Source organism: Equus asinus, chromosome 9 (assembly GCF_041296235.1).
Source record: "Equus asinus isolate D_3611 breed Donkey chromosome 9, EquAss-T2T_v2, whole genome shotgun sequence".
Lineage (NCBI taxonomy): Eukaryota > Metazoa > Chordata > Mammalia > Perissodactyla > Equidae > Equus > Equus asinus.
This window is the reverse complement of record NC_091798.1, coordinates 47,126,098-47,148,420: the sequence shown is the minus strand read 5'-3', so window position 1 is coordinate 47,148,420 and position 22,323 is coordinate 47,126,098. Positions and strand designations below refer to the sequence as shown.

At 37.1% G+C, this 22,323-nt stretch overlaps 1 protein-coding gene across 10 annotated transcripts in view; it reads right to left on the bottom strand.

Moving 5' to 3' along the window:
- Positions 1–235: 235 nt before the first annotated feature.
- The window catches only part of RAPGEF6 (Rap guanine nucleotide exchange factor 6), a 204,212-nt gene continuing 182,124 nt past the window's right edge, over positions 236–22,323 (bottom strand). For 5 of the 10 annotated variants that reach the window (XM_014827310.3, XM_014827311.3, XM_014827312.3 and 2 more), the window contains 6 exons: positions 21,142–21,333; positions 18,528–18,662; positions 13,099–13,327; positions 11,048–11,550; positions 8,849–9,163; positions 4,563–7,961 (listed from right to left, as the gene is read on the bottom strand). In XM_014827310.3, coding sequence (XP_014682796.2) covers positions 7,936–7,961; positions 8,849–9,163; positions 11,048–11,550; positions 13,099–13,327; positions 18,528–18,662; positions 21,142–21,333 — 1,400 coding nt within the window. In that variant the 3' untranslated portion in view covers positions 4,563–7,935. Of the gene's footprint in view, positions 635–4,562; positions 7,962–8,848; positions 9,164–11,047; positions 11,551–13,098; positions 13,328–14,406; positions 15,948–18,527; positions 18,663–21,141; positions 21,334–22,323 lie in introns of those variants that run through there. The other 5 variants (XM_044780408.2, XM_070517466.1, XM_070517465.1 and 2 more) reach the window with 4 other exon arrangements.

The following is a 22,323-nucleotide window of genomic DNA, read 5'->3' as shown; positions in this document are numbered from 1 at the left end:
TTCATTCTTTTTTCTCAGGATTACTTCAGCTATTTGGGATCTTTTCTTGTTCCATATAAATTTTTGGATTCTTTGGTTCATTTCTGTGAAGAATGTGACTGGGATTCTGATTGGGATTGCATTGAATCTATAGATCGCTTTAGGTAGTATGGACACTTTCACTATGTTTATTCTTCCAGCCAATGGACATGAAATATCTTTCCATTTCTTTGTTTTTTTCAATTTCTTTCAATAATGTCTTATAGTTTTCAGTGTACAGGTCTTTCACCTCTTTGGTTAAGTTTATTCCTAGAAATTTTATTCTTTTTGTTGTGGTTGTATTCTTGATTTCTCTTTCTGCTAGTTCATTGTTAGCATATATACATGCAACCGATTTTTTAAAATTGATTTTGTACCCTGCAACTTTCCTGTAGTTGTTGATTACTTCTAATAGTTCTCTGGCAGATTCTTTAGGGTTTTCAGTATATATAGTCATCTCATCTGCAAACAGCGAAAGTTTCACTTCTTCCTTTCCAATTTGGATTCCTTTTCTTTCTTTTTCTTGCCTGATTGCTCTGGCCAAAACCTCTAGTACTGTGTTGAATGGGAGTGGTGAGAGTGGACACCCTTGTCTTGTTCCTTTTCTGAGAGCTACCTGGGCAAGGGAAACAAAAGAAAAAGTTAACAAATGGGATTACATCAGACTAAAAATCTTCTGCAAAGTAAAGGAAACCATGAACAAAATGAAAACACAACTCACCAACTTGGAGAAAATATTTGCAAATCATTTATCAGACAAGGGGTTGATCTCCAAAATATATAAAGAACTCATAAAACTCAACAAGAAAAAAACAAACAACCAGATCAAAAAATGGGCAGAGGATGTGAACAGACATTTTTCCAAAGAAGGTATACAGATGGCCAACAGACATATGAAACGATGGTTCAACATCACTATCTATTAGGGAAAGGCAAATCAAAACTACAATGAGATATCACCTTACAGTGGTCAGAATGGCTATAATTACCAAAACAAAAAACAACCAACATTGGAGACGATGTGGAGAAAAGGGAACGCTCATATGCTGCTGATGGGAACGCAAATTGGTGAAGCCACTATGGAAGACAGTATGGAAATTTTTCAAAAAATTTAAAATAGAAATACTATACAATCCAGCTATCCCACTACTGGGTATTTATCCAAAGAACTTGAAATCAATGATCCAAAGAGATTTATGCACCCCTATGTTCACTGCAGCATTATTCACAATAGCCAAGATGTGGAAGCAAACCAAGTGCCCTTCTACAGACGAATGGATAAAGAAGATGTGGTATATATATACAATGGAATACCACTCAGCCATAAAAAGAGACAAAATCATCCCATTTGCAACAAGATGGATGGACTTTGAGTGTATTATGTTAAACAAAATAAGCCAGAGAAAGACAAGTACTGCATGATTTCACTCATATGTGCAAGACAACAAATACGTGGATAAAGAGAACAGATTAGTGGTTACCAGAGGGGAAGAGGGTTGGAGGGTAGGCGAAAGTGATAAAGGGGCACAAACGTATGGTGATGGATAAAAATTAGACTCCTAGGGGTGAGCATGACGAAGTGTATTCAGAAACTGATACACAGGGGCCAGCCCAGTGTCACAGCGGTTAAGTGTGCCCATTCCGCTTCAGTGGCCTGGGATTCGTAGGTTCAGATCCCAGGTGCGGACATGGCACCGCCTGGCAAGCCACATATAAAATAGAGGAAGATGGGCACGGATGTTAGCTCAGGGCCAGTCTTCCTCAGAGAAGAGGAGGAGGATTGGCAGCAGTTAGCTTAGGGCTAATCTTCCTCAAAAAAAAAAAAACAACAACAAAAAAGAAACTGATACATATAATGTACACCCAAAATTACACAATGTCACAAACCATTATGATCTCACTAAAATTACTTAAAAAAAAAGATGAAAAACTGAAAACACTCTCCACCAATTAAATTTGTGGACAACACAAAATTTTCAGTTTCATTCCTGTTCTTTAACGTTGCTTCAGAATTCTGAGCAGTGCAATAATTCATGAAACAAGAAGGGTAATATTTATGGAAGAGGAAAACATGAGATTAAAATATATAATTTTAGGGACCGGCCCCATGGCTGAGTGGTTAAGTTCACGCCCTCCCCTTTGGCTGCCCAGGGTTTTGCCAGTTCAAATCCTGGGCACGGACATAGCACTGCTTGTCAGGCCATGTTGAGGTGGCATCCCACATGCCACAACTAGAAGGACCCACAACTAAAATATACAACTATGTACTGGGGGGATTTGGGGATAAAAAGCACACACACACACACAAAAAGATTGGTAACAGTTGTTAGCTCAGCTGCCAATCTTTAAATATATATATGTGTGTATATATAATTTTATATGCCCAAAACACTAGGAAATCAACTAATTCACCACACTAACAGATTAAAAAATATCCTATATCTTCAATAGATTCGAGAAAAGCATTTGACAAAATTCAACATTATAAATCCATTTAGCAAACCATAAATAAAAGGGAATATCCTTAGACTTAAAAAATACCTACAAAAATCCTACGGATTTTGAAATCAAAAAGTTTTCCCCCTGAGGTCAGGAACAAAGGAAGGAATTCCACCCTGAGCACTTCAACATTGTACCGGCATTTTGACCAGTGCAGTAAGGCAAGAAATGAAATGCAAAATGACTAGAAAGAAATAAAAGTCATTATGAACAGATATGACTATATACAAAAATTCAAAAGAATCTACCAACTGTTAGAATAAATGAATTGGGCAATGTTGCTAGATACAAGGTCATTATAAAACAACTATATTCCAACATTCTAGCAACAAACAAAAGACTTAAAAGACACTTCACAAAAGAGAATATCCAAACGGCCAATTTGAAAAGATGCTTAGCAATATTAATCATTATGGAAATTAAAAGTAAAACCACAGTAAAATACCAGTACAACACACTCACCAGAATGTCTGAAATGAGAAAAATGAAAAATACCAAGTTTGGCCAGGGTGATGTGTGTCCTTTCTGTGAACACTTGGAAAAACAACAGGCTGACTAGGCTGCTGAAAAGGAGGCCTCCAGGATGGCTGGTCCCTCTCCAATCTTTACCAAATGCTTCTTTGGGGTAGAGAGAGAGGGCATTCCTGAGGTATACGTTTGAATCACCACATCCTTTAATTGCAAATTCTGGGTCCTAAACATCAAATACAATGACATGTATTAGCTTCCTAGGGCTGCCGTAACAAATTTCCAAAAATTGGGTGGCGTAAAGCAACAGGCCACAAGTCCAAATCAAAGAGTTGGCAGAGCGGAACTCCTCTGGAGGCTCTAAGGAAGTCTCTTCTCTTCTAGTTCCTGGTGGCTGTTAACATCTTTGACTTCTGGCTGCACCTCTCTTCTGTTTTCACGTTGCCTCCTTCTATATGTCTGTTATTTCCTTTGCCTCTCTCTTATGAGGACCCTTGTGATGGCATTCAGGGCCCACCTAGATGAACCAAAGTAATCTTCCTCATCTCAGAATGCTTAATTACATCTGCAAATACCCTTTTCTCAAATATAGTAACATTTATAAGTTAAAGGAATTAGGGCTTGATATTTTTGGGTAGCCATTATTCAACCCACTACACTTGTGTTTAATATTTTCTAAACAAACTAGTTCGTTTAGTGACATTGCAGAGAGATGATCATGGGGAGGAATGGCCTGAGAAAACCAGGTGTGTGTGTCAGGAGGAGGCAGAAGCCTTACCTATCATGGGAGTAACATTCTCTGGGTGCAGAGGGGAGATTGGAAGGATTTTAGAAAGGAGTGCTAAAGCAGAATTTCTTCCTTCTTTGCCAGGGTTCTGAGATCTGATCTCATAAAAGAAATTGCTGCATTTACATATACTTTCTAAAGAAGTGGACAACAGGCATGCTGTGGCAGACCCAGCCAGCTGCCCATTCAATATCCATTCTTTCATTCTTCGCTGAAAAGAATCCCACTTTTATTTAGGGCCATCAATTGCTCAGCTCAAAAAGTTCATTTCCCAGGTTTCCTTGTAGTCACTGGTCATGTGACACAGTTCTGATTAGTGGGACATAAGCAGAAACACTCAAATGAAGCTTCTGGAAAAGCTGTTGTTTTGCTAATAAAAAGGGGCACACATTTGCACCTTTCCCTCCCCTTCCTTTGTGAAACACCTGATGTTTCACAAAGGTGATGCCCTGAGGTGAGGTGTAAACGTCAGGGCCTTGAGTCCTTGACAGCATTGTGGAGTCGCCTTATAAGCCCTGGACAGGGCTGTAGACTTTTCTGTTAAAAGACAAAAACAGGCCCCAATGGGATTCAAGCCACTGTTATTTGGCTTATAATCACACTTTTAAAAAACTAAACAATAGCTAGGTGTTTTACAGATACTATAAAGTCAACAATAAATGGACCATTTCAATTTCTCTGCAGACTTAAAAAATAAGGACTTCACACCAACATGGGTCCCAGACTGGCTCTCTTGACTGGGTGTAATTATTTTGTCTGCTTCCATACATTTGCAATAAAGCGCAGAGAAGGTTATTGTAGATTCTTTATTGATTCCACCAATGTATTAGTAGATATGCTAATAATAATGGTACTTTTACATTCTCTTAACCAAAAATATAACAAATATTTACACTCAGTAAAAATACAAAAAGCATACAGAGGCACTGTCTTTCTAAAAGACATAAGTTTAAGAGGTATCAAAAAATAGGAAACAAACATTGCTTGTTACAGGATACTTTACAATCACTGAATTGTGCAGTATAATTGCTATTTGATTATTAGGACTGTGCAGTTCTGTTTTTGTCTTTTGCTGATAAGCTCATGTTTTAATTTTTAAAAAATCAAGTACGACTGCAGTCTGTGTATCAAAAATAAAGAAGCGTTAAAAAAGCACAACGAAAGCTAAAGATGAACTGGGATTCAAGTCTAAACTTGAAAATGTACTGTGACACTTTTCTGAAGATTTACCCCTTTGTTCTAGCCTTTAAGGTAATGCTAAAGGGATATATCTACTTTAATATCACATTTTTAGAAACAAAATATATTAGAATAATCATTGTTTTAAATATACAAGGAAACTTTCTCCCCATCTTTTTGTAGGGGAGACGACACTTTATAAAATGTAGGTTTCTTCTTGAAAACTCCCATGATTACTGCCACATTTCCAGCCTGGGAGAGATGCTCGAGGAGGTCATGCACATGATGACATTGTGACTTATCACCCTCATGAAAACCATTTAAGTTTTTCTCTCCCCGAAGATCATACTGAAAGTAATCATTTGGAAGAAGTAAAAACCTATTAATTACAATAAACTTTTATGGAAGTATATATTAGATTTACTAATTCTCTGAACCTTTCATTACGAAGAGATTATTTTGTTGATACTTATTATTTGGCAAAAGTTTGCACTGAGGATTTACTGCTTCAACAGTCCTGATTCAGAGTTGTGGTGGGATGTGGGCACTGGTCTCTTTGTCAAAGGTATAAATATATAAAATAAAAACAAAAAAAAAATGAGGATTTAGAATTGGAGCAAATACAGGTTAAGGCTTCTCTTGTTCTGGTCATATGACAAACTAAGAGAAGGCAGAAATGTACCCTAAATTAAAATGGAAAGATCACACTCCATGATTTTTAAGGGATACATACATATCAAACTACAAAGCATTTGGCTTTAGTGCCTGATCAATGTGATCGGCCGACCCAAACACTCACAGTTCAAGCTAGATGAAACAAAGGCAGCTACAAGGTGCAGCCTCAATCACAAGCCTCCAGCTCTCTGTGCAAGACATTACTGACACCACTAACAACAAAGATGGGTAAGGCTCCCATTCGGTTAGAAAGACCTGCAAATAAATAGATACTGTGCAAACAGCACATTTTTCTGGGGTAATGGATATAAAATAGTGAGAATAAATACCCAAACCTGATAAAAAGAGGGTTATAGCAAAAATATCTTCCATTTTCTTTGTTTTGCTCTACACATAAAAACAATATTGTGTAAATCAGTGAAGGAAAAATTTGTGATCAGAGGACCACTGTTAATAGGTCAAATCACTAGTGTGACTTTCAAACCAGGATTTCTGATCCAGGCTACTTTTCATTGCAATGGACCAAGAAAGCTATGGAGCCAAGTAGCCTCATTCTAACATACCTGGGGTTAATTTCTAAGGCTTAAGTTTCACATAAACGCTTTTTCCCCAGGTGGATTTTTCAGACATGCCATTTTTCCTAAAATGAAGAGACAATCATTTTGATGGAAAAGATGGACTACTGCCATTTACCACTTGGAACTGATTTATAATTTTAAAATGAAGGGCACAGGCAGAAAGACAGAGAGAGGGAAGAGATAGCGATGAAAAAAAGAGAACAAGCTCTTGAAAAGGAAGTCACTGACCAACTAAATCCTATAAATTCACATATGGACAACCACTCAGAAGTAAATCCATTTTGGCTCCACTGTGATCTGGGTAGTGCACATTAATGGCTTTGGCTTTTTTTTTTGGTAGTCATAAAAGTTTATTAAACTTTCACTTGCCTTTTCACTAGAAAAAATGAAAAAATTTAAACTTAGGATATAGAAAACATTTAATTTGTAAAAATGTGGAAAGTCTAGTTTATCCAGTAAACAGTCACTGAAATTTTAATTAAACACTAAGAGCGCCATACCCAACAGGCTGTTAAAGTATATATCTCCTTTTCCTCAAGGGGTACAACTGAGAACCAAGAGATAACTATTCCCATAATTCTCGCTCCTCTTTCCTCAGAAAATTTTCAATCAATTATACATCTTATGGGCTAATGAGCTTTATTGCAGGCAGCTAGGAGCTGCAGGCTGTATCAAGATGGAACATAGCCTCAGGGTCGGAGATGAGGAGAGGAGGTGCTGCAGAACACTGCAAAATGCTAAATTCATCTTCATGATTATACCATCAATGATTACACTTTCTTTACAAAAAATGAACTACACATTTGAGTTGTGAAAAATATTACTTTTGGGTTTCTACAGGGTAGAACTCTCTAGAACCCATTCTCTATTTACTGAATTTATACTTTTAGTTCCAGTTAGATGCAGCATGACTTTCACTTCAGAAAGAATTGGTATATATGTTATTTAAAATGAAAATTTAATTCTTTGGAAATTCCCCATCATAGCCTTCTCCTTTTCCCAAAGAAACCCTCTGGCAGCTTCATTTGGCCTTCCCAATCACAACCAGCAGATGGCAGTATTTTTCCTTCCTAACACCTCAACCGCAAGGGCTTCCTATTCCACTCAAACTGAGACCCTACACTGCACTGGTGCTACAAATCGAGTTACATCTCTGTACAGATCAAGCATATCGCCCTGTCAAGACAATTTCTGTTTGGTCAGACCAGAGACAGTTTTATGGCCCCAAACATAAACAACAGCTAACGAGAGCTCCCAAATACAAACAAAACCACAAAACTTCAAATAATAAATTATTGTCAAATACACATGAATACCCTTGGTATTGGCAGACATTTTGAACTTGTCCATTAGCTTAAGCTATGGCTTAGAAATACTACTACTACTATCTAAAAAACAACTTGTTAAAGAAAATCTATAGTGATAGACATGGGAGGACTCTTGAGTTTGAATTTGTTCTAGTAACTGTGGTCCCAAGGCAGGTGTGGTGTGCAAAGTGAAGACTGGTATCCAGGCACAACATCCATAGCTGAGGAAACTATGCTTCTGCGGGGATTAAACGAAAGGAAGTAGGATTCAGGGCTATCACACTGCTCGGAGTACAGGGAATGAAACTGCTGGGTTGGAAGCAGCAGCGAGCTGTTTGTTGGCAACGGCCTGCAGAATCATGAGGTGGTTCTGCCCACTCCTTCGCCATGACTTTCAGTAGACTATAAACAGGTCATCCAAAGGCTAGACTGCTGAAACCTGTTCATTTTCTGAAAATAATAAAAACACAATTAAGTGGTGGATCAGTATATTAATAAAGATCAACTAACAATCTAGTTATCTGTTTACAGAATTAGTCAATTTCAACAAAGAAATTCTCTCAAATATCCCACCAAAGTCCAGATTTTATTGTAATGACATTTAGGAGTTCTGATTACATTGAAGGCTGACAAAAAACAGGAATTTCATAACTGCTTTTTAGTCACTTTATTATTCTATTGTTTAAAAGGATAAAATTTCTTAAAGCAAATCATTTTTTCCTTTCTGCTTTTTCTCCCCAAATCCCCCCAGTACATAGTTGTATATTTTAGTTGTGGGCCCTTCTAGTTGTGGCACATGGGATGCCTGCGCCCAGGATCTGAACCAGTGAAACCCTGGGTCGCCACAGTGGAGAGCGCAAACTTAACCACTTGGCCACAGGGCTGGCCTAAAGCAAATCATTTTTTTAACTAATGCCACAGCTACAAAGTCGGTCAAGTTTTGCGAATAAGAGGAACTGTATCAACAGCATTATTTCAGATAATTTGGCATTTTCACACCTACAGTGCAAGTTTCCACGCGTTAATGTAAAACACAACTCTACTAATGTCAAGTGCCTCCTTTAAAAATTATCCTATTAGACTGAGATGCTATCTATCAAATATAAGAATACTCCATTTGACCCAGAAGAAAGGTACTGGGCACACAGAAATAAGCAGCTTGCCCTCTCCATTTAAAAAACACACCATCATATTCAGAGATATTCTTTTTTTTTTTTAACAGAGCTTTCTAAGGCATTTAAATAAAATATTACTGATTACGTAAAACACCAGAGTAAAGACCATTTAATGTGTTCAGCAATTCATTTAAGAGCCATTAAGGTAGTTTGTCAACATACCATCTGCTTCGCTATCTGTGTCAGTCACAGCTGCTACTTTAGGATGGGATGGCTGCAAATTATGCCTCTGAGGCTGAGTTACAATCTTCGATGGAACACAGGCCACAGGGTTGCTACTGAGAGAAGCGGGTGGCAGTCTAGAGAGGCTGTTATGCATCATCTTTGACCTCTGCACTGCCACACTATAATCTGGAGGTTTTAGGTGTAGGTGGGGTCCTTCCTTTAGATCCGCTAAAGAAATCCCCATGTATCCTGGAGGAGTGGGAGGTGGCTCCCTATACCTATCCTCCTTCTTGGGTGAGGTGACACAGTACACTGGCATGAAAAATAAGCAATGGAAATGTTAATAAAAATATAAGAAATGATTAAAAAAACCATACTGAAACTTATTACAGTGACAAAACAACTTAAAAACAGACAAAATGAATATATTTGAATACTATGACAGTAGATAAAAAATTTTTTAAAAGTTTAATAAACTTTTTAAACCTGTTTTTAAAATACATAAGTTACATTAGGTTTTAAAAACATTAAATAGAATGAGAGAGAGTTGAAGGAGATGACACTGATGATAAGCTTCCTTCTGCAGTTCAGCCCTCATATCACAGGTAACACCAGCCCTAAAGGTGATGGAGTCAGAAACATTTAAGAGTTTACCCTGAACATCTATCCCCTGTTGACTGGCAGGATTTTCTAGAGTAACTAATTCCTTCAACGGCCTCACTTCTAACTTCTGCTCTGTGATTAAGTGAAGAAGAAAAAAGCCGTAATTTCAGGAAATCCATCTTACATTAAGTTTCTCTGATTTTCATGGACATTAAAAATAATGGTGACTTAAAATCCTTTTCCCTAAGTTTGCAAACCCTGAGACTAAGGCAAAGCTTCAAAAAGCACCAGAAACAGGTTAAAGAGGAAGTTCCATAAAATTAAGACCAATCCATAGGACTCATAGGACGAATGGCTCTGAATATCTTGATCACGTAAGTGACTTTTAAAACACAAACACTACCTATATACAAGCAGAATATATTATAAAGAATCATTAAATAATTTTAACATTAACTCTCCCTTTACAGGATCAAGTTTGCCCATAGTGAAATTTCCACAATTCTATCAGTAAAATTTGCATGTAGTATCAAGGTCAGAAAGGATCTCCATCCCCATCTGAGGATGATGGGGTGAGGAGGTGAAGAGGCTGTCAAGAGAAGTAAGAATAAAGAATGTAAATGATTTGCCCAGAGTCATCTAGAAATGAAAGAAATAAAAGATTTTAAAAAATCTATTTTCCCAAATGGACAAGAGAAAGATCTTATATCCTTGTACACACATGCTTTTATATCCATATTGTGGTTACCTACAGGCTTTAATAAAAAATCCTTGGAAAAAAATGAATGAGCTAAAAAAATCCAATCTATAATGCAATTTGACAAATAAAAAATAAAGGTGTTATAAATATGCTATAGATGTGCTATAAAAATCAATACATCTGTCTTTGGCATTTTTAGTAATTTAAATTGACATCATGAATATGCTATAGAATTAAGAGTTGATCCAAAGTACAGTCATTCCATGTAAATAGAAAAGCAGAGGCTATTATATCTGAGTGTTTACATAATTCAATGAAGAAATGGAAAAACAAAGTGTTTAATGGCTAAACACTTAAGGAATACAGTAAGAAAACTGTGTGTGGTTAGAATGGAACCCACAAGCAGGAGTTGGCACATCCATAATGCGCCCAGGAGGGTATACTGAAAAGTGTTTTGGATTTCTTTATCACATTTTTTCTTACTACCTAAAAGTAATACCAGATTCAACGTTTCTATCCTGCATGCAGAGCAAGTGTGGTCCAATTTAAGAGGTGACAGAGAATAATTCCTTTATTACTAACGCATAGTAATGCAATGATATTTCCTCAACGAAACCAAAAACATCTCAAAAAGAAAAGACCAATAAACCTGTCCCCTTAATTAAATACCTCATACCAGCCTTTTCATTTTAATAGGATAGAATACCTGCCCCAAAGCCCCTGAGAAATCATGAACATTTTGAAAATAATTTACTTGTGGAGGAAGGAAAGAGAGGTTGGAGTGAGAGCAGGGATTTTTGTAAGAATAAAATTCTGAGCCAAGATATCCCAATGTCATTTTTTACCACTTAATATCTAAAGGCCACAGATAAGACTAAGAACACACAACTTACCAATCAAGCCCTTTTCTGTACTTGAAGTAACAGTTTTATAAACTGAGTCAGTGCCATCCTTAAGTTCCAAGCCTTCAGATGATTCACCCGGGGTGCTCTCCAACACTCTCCGCTTAACTGTCCCATAGTTTGGTTCATAAGTGTCAGACAGAGAACTGGAGGAGGCCCAACTCTGTCTCACCTGATTTGTCTCCAGGCTTCCTTTATTCTGACCACAAGTTCTAGAGCAGCCTTTAGGACAGGAATAGGGCTCACAGTCAGTGGGTTCAACTTCAGCAATGGGGCCATCCAAATGGGTATGTCTATAAGAGTTCAAAAAATCCCAGCCTTTTGGGTTTGGAAGGTTCTGGAAGTTGTCATGGGAGCTGCTTGAACAGGAAGTCCAACTTCCACGACCACTATCGGCTGCCTCTATAATGATATGCTCATGAGAAATCTCTTCATTGCTCATAGAAGATGAGACAGCTAAACTCTTGACTAGAGATGGCTTTGAGAGTGTCCACCTAAAATTGGAGATACACAATTAAAAGAAATTTACTGGCTTAATGGAAAAATTTTTCTCTGTCCACTGCAAGTAATACTGCCTACCAGACTATAGAACATGCATCACAAGTGTTTGTGCCAAAACCACCTTGTGCAAAAATACTATAATCAATCATCATTAAACTTATATTGACATTAATGTTAATACTTAGCTAGAAATACACACTGAAGAAACTCAAATACTTAGCAAGGTTACCTCAGAATTTTTCTTGAATTGATTTTAAATGAAAACAAAAGATGAGGTTTGAAATGAATACTATTAAGCGCATGTTTTGTTCTTGGTCAACATAAGGGTAGATTCTTTCCATGCACACAGAATTAAGAACTCCCAACTACAGGAACCATGTTTTATTTTTCAAGGTACCTCTGAGGTCAGTGTAGTACAGTGCCAAGTAAACAGCAACTTCCCAAACGACCTACTACTAAATGAATTCTATCATTTACAGCAGGGGTCCCTAAACTAAGGCTCACGGGCCAAATCCAACCAACAGTATGTTTGGCATGGTCTGGAACAAAGCACGGTTTTTACATTTTTAAAGGGTCCAACAAGACAAAACAAAATACTCCAAAGAATTTGACACAGAGACCATATGTAGCCTGCAAAGCCTAAAAGTTATTATCAGGCCCTTTACCAAAAAAAAAATTTTGTGAACCCTTGATTTACAGTATAGAGCAGGAGTCAGCAAACTAGAACCCAAGGCCAAATCTGGCCCTTGCCCTGTTTTTTGTAAATAAAGTTTTATTGGGACACAGCATGCCCATTTCTTCACGTATTATTTAAGGCTGTTTTGGTACAACAACAGCAGGGTTGAACAGTTGCGACAGACACTGTATGGCCTGAAAAATCTAAAATATTTACTATCTAACTTTTATAAAAAAAAGTTTGCTGACCCCTAGGCTAGAGAATCATAGTTTAGAAACCCTTACAAATATGACAATACTTTACAATATCTTACATTTTTCATATTAAAGCATATCAGATTTACCATAAAGTATAACAGATTTAACAATATTTACCAGTTTAGAATCAACTTTCTCAAAGATTTCCATTTTGCTTGATTCTAAATAAAAACTGAGTTAACATTTTTTCAAAAATTGGTTTTTGCTAGCTGATAATTCTTACTAGCCATACTTTCAGAGAATAAGGATCAAGTACTGGTCCTACTTCCCATTATGCAATCTTTTTGAGCAATCTCTAACCTAACCCCCTCCATATCAATAGCAGCTTCACTCTGAGTTCTTCTTGACTGGAAAGATACATGACGACAGAAAGTTACTTGAATTCAGTAACACTTTAAAAATGAGCACCCACACATCTTCCACAATAGTACTTATTTGCATATTCAGCATAGAGAATACATGCTTGGCTCTCACATTCTTTTATGGATCTCCCTGCAACAACCCTATGGGGGCTGAAGATGAGGGGTCTAGGGTCAAGCTGTGGAGCACTGCTTGCAGTGGCCACTCCACTTGGGTTTTGTGATGTGAACACAGGCAAGGACGTTTACCCAGGGCTAAGATGACTATGGTCTCCTGCTCCTGAGGAGTGCTCTGTCTTTTCCAATGCCCCAGTGGATTCAGGAACCGCCACAGCCTGGGAGGAACACCGTTCATCCTGTAGAGCTGCAGACATGGAGTCAACGGAACAATTGCTCACAATGCTGGACCGTGAAGAAATCTCACTATGGCTGGAGTCAGACAAGTTGTCAGATTTAGCTGATGGTATAAGTGTATAACCTGAACGAGAGAAGACAAGTGATCAAACTACAAAACAAGGAAACAGGTGGGGGTATGTGTTCAGGGAGAGGACAAGAAAAACATAAAAAGAACAAAAGACAAATGAGTAGCAATCTCAGTATCCATCTATGTAGATGAAATGGTGCCAATTTTATATCCAGATTCTTCTATACATCTATTCACCTACCTACCCATATCACATCAATCCAACTTCAATTCAAGAAATAGGAAGTCAAAATGGAGTATTACTGAGAAAACTAGTCCACAGGTATATCTGCTCTAGGCTCTCACACAGCTACAAGCATTTAATAAAATAAGAAAGTATTATACATATTACAAAACATTAAAAAGTAAACATCTTGAGTTTCTCTACTTCTTTTTAATCCTATGTCTCTTTCTTTGATTCACATAAATATTTCATGGCCTGATCTGACTGTCCAAAATACCACCTTGAGGTAGGGATGGGGGAAGGGAGTCAGGATTCAAGGGAAAGAATTATATTTTTGCTTTTTCAAACTACATATACTTACCCCAGATATTCTGCTTACGTCACCTAAGAAGTCTTTGCCCCAAGATGGAAGTCATTGTTTTCGTATTTTGAAATAAATTGTTTTAGATTTGGATTTAGTCTTACACCTAGTTTCCTTTTTCTTCATCAACTTGGCAGAATGTTACATTAAACAGCTGAACTGACAGATTTATAAGAATGTGTTACGAAAAAATCAGTATCTACCCGTTTTAAATTGTTCTATAACTTACTGCACAGCAGACAGAGCTAGAGAGATTTTCTCTTGCATTCTTTGGAAAGAAAGGGTGGAGACAGTGAGGTGGAAAGATCCAAAAACAAATCTGCACCATGACAGTTAAATGTACATAATAGTCTGTTTTGATAACTATTAGAAAAGTAACCAAACTTCTTTTGTTTAGAAATAAAAGAAAAATGCCATAGTAATCTCAACAAAGAGGTCTCAAAAAAGCAATTCTCTTCTTGTTCACCAAAAGAATGAGCTTCAGTAGGTAAATCAATCCCCAGAAATCTCATTAAGAAGAACTATAGGCTTTATATTCACATACAACTCAAGTTATTAAAGAAAAAAATCTGTGGAACAACAACTTTATTAAGTAGTTTCATTAACTATTTCAAAGAGAAATATCAACACCCAGAAAATGTGTGATTTATTTGTGGCTTATAGGGCCTGGCACACAATAAGCCAAGATAGCCAGTCTCTTGGCTCCTAGCCCAGTCCCCTGATCTTGTGATCACTGCTATTTCTCATGCCCTTCATGAACTGACTGGTAAGCCTTCAAGAGGACTAAGAAAATGGATGTGGTAAATAAATTAAAAAAATCAATAAAATAAATTCTTCCTCAAAAAGAAAAAGCATCGCTCCTTTATCCAGGGGATAAGCTTGCTTTACTGTTTTAAAAATAACTTCATCCGTATGTCTGTCAGATCAGTATTTCTCAAATATAACCAATTTTAAGAGTCATCTGCAAAGTTTATTAAAATACACATTCTTGGGCCCATTTCAGGCAATTCAAATTTACGAGGTCTGCAGTAGGACATAGTAACCCTATTTTTTACCAAGTTTCCCAGATGACTGTGAACCTGCTATGTTAGACTATCTCCTCCTCCTCTGATCAGAGGTACACGAAAAGTGGGTGATACAAAAAGTATACGTGGACACAATGCACTTTCTTGCCTCCAAACACTTCTTTTTCCTTTAGTTTGCAAGTAGTTGCAGCAGTAAGATAGCAATAAAATTCTCAGAGGCAAAAGTTCTGATCAGATTGATCAGATCGTTACTGGTGGTTTTAATGTAAATATTGGTTCCTAAAAAGCCTCCTCTCCTTATTTCACGCACAGACCCCGCTGCTATCAGTAGGAAAAAAAAGCCAACTACAGAAAACAAAAGTATAAAGTTTACTAACATTAGTAAAATAACATTGTACAAATAAGGCACTTTAAATCAATATGATTTTGTTGCTAGAGGACCTGCAACACCAATCATAAAACGCTTATAAACTGTATTTTACTACGTTGTTTGTCTAAGCTTTGACAAATGACTTAAATTTAAGCTATATTGACATTAATAAATGAAAACAAATTTAACACTAAAATTAAGTAAGGAACTTCATCAGAGTGTCTTTCTCCTTTTAGACTTGAATCGCGTATAGAAGCAGTTTAAACTGTTACTGTTGCCTCTGCTATTTGAATTGAAGATGTCACTCCCTTTCTCATCTTTGATGTTGCTTCCAACATCCTTCACTTTCTCACAGCTTTCTGTAGCTTGATTGTGATCTGCGTCCTCTTTTTTGCTGTTGGCTAGTCTCTCCCTTGAAAGAGTTCTTTCCCTAAATCTTCTAAACGGGGATGTCATTCTTTTTCTGGCTGTGTTCTCACAACTTGTCCTGTCTCTATTCTCCTCAGTGGCCTTCTTGGTCCTGTCTGTTCTTTTGGCTGTGCTCCCGGTAATCTGAAGGATTTTCTTTTGCAAGTAAACCCCACCTATTCCGGGGCAGCTCTGGCCACTGATCTTGGTGCTGGACTCACAGGGAGGGGATGAGGAAGACCCTGAGAGGCGAGGCAGGATGCTGTGATCAGATATGATACTGCCAACTGGAGGGAGAGATGCAAAAACCCTGTCACGGTCAATTAATTCTTTCCAATTAATCACAATTAGCCTGACTTATATAACATTTCTCTATTAAAAAATTCCAACATCTTGACAATATCTAAAAAAATTCATATCTAGAAACCTATTTTTTAAAACATGGAGAGTCTACTATATAGCATAAACACAGCAGTCATTGCAAGACAGAACACAGGAGAAAGATTACCTTTATCAGAATAAGTTAGTAATTAAAAAAACTGCTGAAAGTAAGTCAAGGTGGTAAAATCATAAGGAAAAATATAACAAGAGTATCAGATAACCAGAATTACTTGTCAAAAGTAACTATGTCTAGAATTTTCAGGCAGATTCTACTAAGAAAAAGCTTAGCAAAAAGCAGACAGGACGTCTAACTAGTGCATACAATAGATGTATTTACAAAGCACGATTTCGGATCCTGCTGCGTCTCCAAGGTGGAGAGGCCGCCTTCCTTGGGCAGTGGGGAAGACAAAGGTTAAGGCCGCTTGACTTCTCACTTTTTAAAAGTTCTTACTTGTTTAAACTCTCCTTGTGAAAAACATGAGATAGGTTTATTTTCTTAATTGTCAGAACACAGAGAACTAATTCCAAAGTTTAGGAAGAACTAAGAACAGATACTAATAATGTACTCTCAGTTTAAGGACATTTTTGTTCAATCACAGACAATTGGCAAAAATATATTTACAGAAATAAACAGAAATATAACGTTCAGTTGGGGTTTTGATAGAACATATGTAAGAACAACTGGAAAAAGTTTTGAAGAAAGTAATTTTCTCAGGTTTCTAAAGATTCTAAACACAGCTCACAAATCTATAAACATCATGACTGATTGTTGGCTACACATGGCAAAACACAATGAAGAAGACTTCTCTATTCCAGTGGTGAGAGCAGATTTTCCATTAGGAGTAAGAGCAATGGGGAAGTTCCTGTTCCTAATATCTTTTGCCAAAAGTCACAGTCAGGCATAAAACCAAATCTGATTCAACTAGCTTCCTGATTAGAGAATAGTCTACAATGGGACCTCTGAATAGCCTTCAAAAGGAATGGAGGGTATAAAGGTGTCCCTGAAAGAGCATATGGGCACTGTTCATCAGGACCATTTGTGTGACTGGGCACTATAGTCAGTCCCACTCCTCGAGTGATCTGATAAGCGGCACTTTGGATAGGGCCAAACAGACAGTGAAGAGACGAAACAGATCTGTGTGCCTCACAACATCATATGAGCTACATATGACAAAATCAGAAACCTGTGTTTTGTAAACATACTTCTTATATATACTGCTTATACGTCCTATTTGATTTTTACTAAACTTTTCTTAGTAAAATCTGAATGAAAATTCTAGCCAGTCTCAGCTATGTGAAGGGGGGAAACACAGGTCAGTAATGGAGCTACATTGCTCTGGGGTGGCAGCAGGGAAAAAGAAGAGACACTTCAATTTACTAAACACTTACCGTGTATCACGCTTTAGAAATATTTTGTTTAATCCTTATAAGGGCCTCCTAAAATAAGTGGTCTTTTCCCCATCTTACAGACAGGAAACATGACCTTTTAAATCAGTTGGTTATAATAACATGGCTTTAGTGGGGGACAGAGTCAGGATTCAAATTCAGATCTGACATCACTGTACCACATTGCTGCCCCATAGGTGGCAAAAATAACAGCCCTTAAAAGTGAGATGAAACTTAGAACATGGAAGCTGAGGAAAGCTCTGAAAGATTGTTCTTCCTGCTATAATTCATAAACTTGCCTTCCCTCTGACCATGTACCATCCTGTACTGTGATTATTTAAAGATGTAGTTTTTTTACATCTGTGAAGACAATGCCAGGACTAAGGCCCCTTTTCTGCCAAAGTACACACAGAGTGTGGAGGGGCCCATGCAAGAAATACATACACCATTAAGAATGCTATGTGTGCAGCTAACATAAAATGGCATCTACATGCACACTACCCAGACTAGTCAAGAAAAGAAAAGCTTCAGTCTGAATTATGAAAACATATGCCAATGAACAAGGGTAGTTTCAGATTTTTTTTACCTCAAGAGGTTCTGTATTAGGTATAAATGTAAAAATCCATAAAAGTATAGGTTAATTTAAATTCTGATTACTAAAAAGGTAATAATACTCTATCACGAAAGAAAGGAACATATCAACCTAAATACTTGTTTTTTTCCCTAAATCTTGTAGTTGGTTAAAAACAATTTCTTATAGAAATTCTTATTTTCAAATGCTGCACAAAAATGTTTAAATAATTGGAAATTTGAGTAACATCAAGAATCTGCACAAAATGACTGTAATTTCTGCACTTATTCTTATCTCTGCTTGTCCTGTCAAAGGAGGACCATACGCTGAATACAGGAATTCTAGTTATATGATGCATAATACCTGGAAAGCATCTGAATAATTCAATCCAAAATATGAAAGTTCAAGAATTATTAGGAGTTACATTTTTCTTCCTACTTTCTATTATCACCATAGATTAAAAACCAAAATACGTGGCACAAAGTATTCTTTGGTATAACAAGAACTCGTTTGAACTGTTCTGTCTTACCTTTGCGAGGGGAGCCTTGAGGAGATGCAGGAGGACTAGAATGCAAGGATGACGCCATCGAGATAGTATCTTCTGTATGTTTCTTACCACTTATTTCTTCAGTTGTTCCTAAAACCTTCTGAGGTAAACCTGTACCTAAAAATAAAACCAAAGAAGCAAATAAGCATCACTTAACAATTAAAATGTCTGTAGTTGCCTAAATTACTACATAACTAAAGCCACGAGGCACAATGGCTAGTGTAGTCAATTGAAAAGTGTAAATGACAAACAGGACTAAATGACTGGGTAATGGCATACAGAGATTCTCACCTCTAGGTCATTTGTTCAAATTCAGCCAGTCAGCATGGACCAGACTATAATAGTTCTTTTTTGTTTGTTTGTTTTGTGGCATAGGGAAATCGATTTAACAGTCTGAGTATAGTGTCCCACCCCCTAAACTGGCACACTTGTTAGAAGTCTTAATGGAGAAGGCGTGGGTTCAAGCTCTTCCCTCCCCTCTAGAGGTGGCCTCTCCAAATTAGGGTGAGGCATGTGGCAGGGGCAGTGTAGGGATGTTGGCACTGTCACTACCTGTGGTGCATCTGTGCTGTGGGTATACAGAAGAGGCTGCAGGGCTGCCAGTCCAGCCCTTTTCAAGAGCACTAGATTCACACTATAGGAGAGAGGTAGACAACAGAAAGAATCATGAATTTATAGAAAAATACTATGGAGCCCACTGGAAACATTCCTGCAGAGTTCTATTATTACTCTTGTCCAAGAGCTGGTCCTGTTCAGTATAGGTTAAACTTAGTAATGGTTTCAATATACTGACATTTTTACATACATCTCTAAGAAATGGCAAAGAGCTATTGACATTATTCTGAACCAGTAACATAACCCCAATTTTGATGAGAATTTGGCATAGTAACAAGCAGCCCTTTGACACTGAAAAAATTTAAATCACAGTATACTCACACTACGCCTAAGTGTCATTTTAACAAAATAAATTTATCATATAACAACAATCTTACAACAAGATAGGAAGAGGGCTACCTGGTACAAGCAATTGTGCCTCTCAGGTGATGACATCTAAGTAAGAAACCAGAGCTATACTCATCCCTTTTCTCACTCCTACCAGCAAATTGATCTGCTTCACCAATTTCGCATCTAATCCTCTCTTCATTTCCACAGCTAGCAAACTAGTTCAGGCTCTGAGCAACTTCTAGTTAATTGTCACATCAGCTTTCCATTGGGAGTTTTATCTCTAGTCTCACTGCCCTCCCTACTACAGTCCTTCCCCAACATAAACTGGACCATAACCTTCCCTTGCTCAAATCTCTTCAAGAGCTACCCACTGACAACTTTCCTTTAGCATGTCATGTTATAATTTCGGCATGCCTAAGACTTCACTTCTCTTCATCCTGGGAGGCTGTTTAGTACAGTGGTTAAAAGTAAGGACTTTAAAATCAGTTAGCCTGGGCTCTTTTCCCAGCTCCATCACTTACTGGTAAGTTACTTAGACCCTCTGTGTTTCCTCTGGAGAATGAGAATATTACCTATCTTGTAGGGTTATTATGAAGATTAAATGAATGTAATATATAAAGTTAGTAAAGCACTTAGACCTGTGTCTGACACAAAGTAAGTGCTCTATAAGTGTTAGCTTTAATTATTACTGTCTCTCAACATTCTTCCTGCAGCTTTGCATGCACTCAAAGGCAGCAAACTGTCTGTAGCTCCTTGCAGAAACCAAGCTCTTTTGCTGCCTGAAGCAAGTTCTCTGGAATTTTTGCTTAATTATCTCCTTCCTGATCAACCTCTATTAGCTGTTCTCTCCAAAAAGCCTTCTCTGAAGCTCTACCTTACCTCTGTCTGCCCTAAAAGCTCTCCTTTCTTTTTATGTTCTGTACATACCTGTGGTATAACAGCAAACACATTACACTGAAGCAATCGGTTTGTGTGTCTATATCACCAGACTGAAAATCTGGTAAAGGAGGGGGCATTTCTTATTTAGCTTTGGATCTCAAAACAAAATCAAATTAAATTCACAAAGTTCTACTGAATATGTCCTATGTATAATGCATGGGTTAAGTAATAATGCTAGGAATCAAATCTAATCTAGCGTCCCATCTGAAAGCTAAAATAGTGATACTCTTAAAACAACAAATAAAAGTAATTTGGATAATGTCCACACGGCCTAACAGAGGAAAAAAAGTACAGTATATACCTTATATGCTTTATACTCTCTTCTCATCTCCTAACTAGGTTTTCAGAAGTGGTCATTAATGAGAAACCAACATAACAGTTATTTTTAGAATGAGCAACTTCTTTCTCATAGATTTCATTTACATTAGATAACTGATTAAATGCACCTATGAATGCAATAAGCCCTTTATACCCAAGTGTATTGCTGCAAGTTTTCTGTTGACATGATTATAGGAATTCCAACGTCAGTATTTAAAATATGTATGCTGTCATCAAATACCAATAGGCAAAATTAAACATTTTTTGATTAATGAGTGATTATATTACATAAACTACAATATCTGCTCTCCTGAATATTTCTATTTGTAATTATTTTTCATTCTAACTTCCCTGGAAACTTCAACTAAATGAATGTAATATGGTGAATACTCACTCAATGTGGCAGGGTCTTTTGCTTGTCCCTTCTTCCTCATGGGGTGCAAATTAACAGCTGGCACTTGAAGCACCTGGCTTACTCTGTGGGGCTGATGCAAATGGGCTTTAGCTGCTTGGCCAGATGACCTCATAGGCACTGGAGACATTTCTGATGATTTGGCTGATCTCTTCTCATTTAAGTTCTTGGTCACTGATAGAAGAGAGTAAGAAATATGTAATTCTGTACTTTTTTAGGCAAGGTTATTACCACTGACAATAATAAATGGTTGATGTATCTATAAAACTATAAATAGGTTCTTTTAATCCACTGATTTTTAACACAAAAAATAAAGTAATTTTCCTAAAAATAATTTAAGTATTATAAAATGTTATTTTAAAGTTTTTGTAGAATTAAGTTGTTAATTTTACTTCCTAAATACTTTTTGAATCCATTAACTTAATTAGTTCCATCTCCACCAACACCCTGGAGGCCAAGTTAACATCTTCATCTATACTACTGAAATACTCTCCTTATTGTATCAATCTTAGCATGCCTTCACGTCGTTCTCCATATAACAAGAGAGTGACTCTTCCAACATGAAAATCTGATGATAGCACTTTCCTTCTCCAAACACCCTCCAGAAACCTTTAGATGACTTGCTACTGCTCTCAGGATAAAGACCCAAATCCCTAAAAAAAGCCTATCAGGCTCTGCATGTTCTACGTCGGCCTAGTATTAGTTTCCCTAATACCCCATACTCTGCAGCTACTAGAATAGATCCTCTGTTTTATGTTCTCAAGGCATCCTGTATCTTTCCTTCCCACTACTGATTTTTGTTTGCAACAATATAATTATCTGTGTGATTAATTAATTAATGTCTTTTCTCCCCCACCAGGCTGTAACTAATATGAGAGTAAGGATTGTATATCTTACTAATCTATCCTTCTGTGTCCAGTGAATGACAGAAAACAGATGCATAATAGGTATTTGTTGAATGACTAAGTAAATTATTTCAACAGTTATACAGAGGAAAATTGTTTTGTAAGTTCATGCTTAGAATATCTGACAGTGAACATCAGAATTAAAAACCGAGAACTCTGACTTAAGAAACAAAAAGCTGCCTCCCTGGCATAAAATCAATACTGTAGTCCAAAGGAAAGAACTTCTTCCTTCAGGTTGTACTTTTGATTCTTCAGTCAG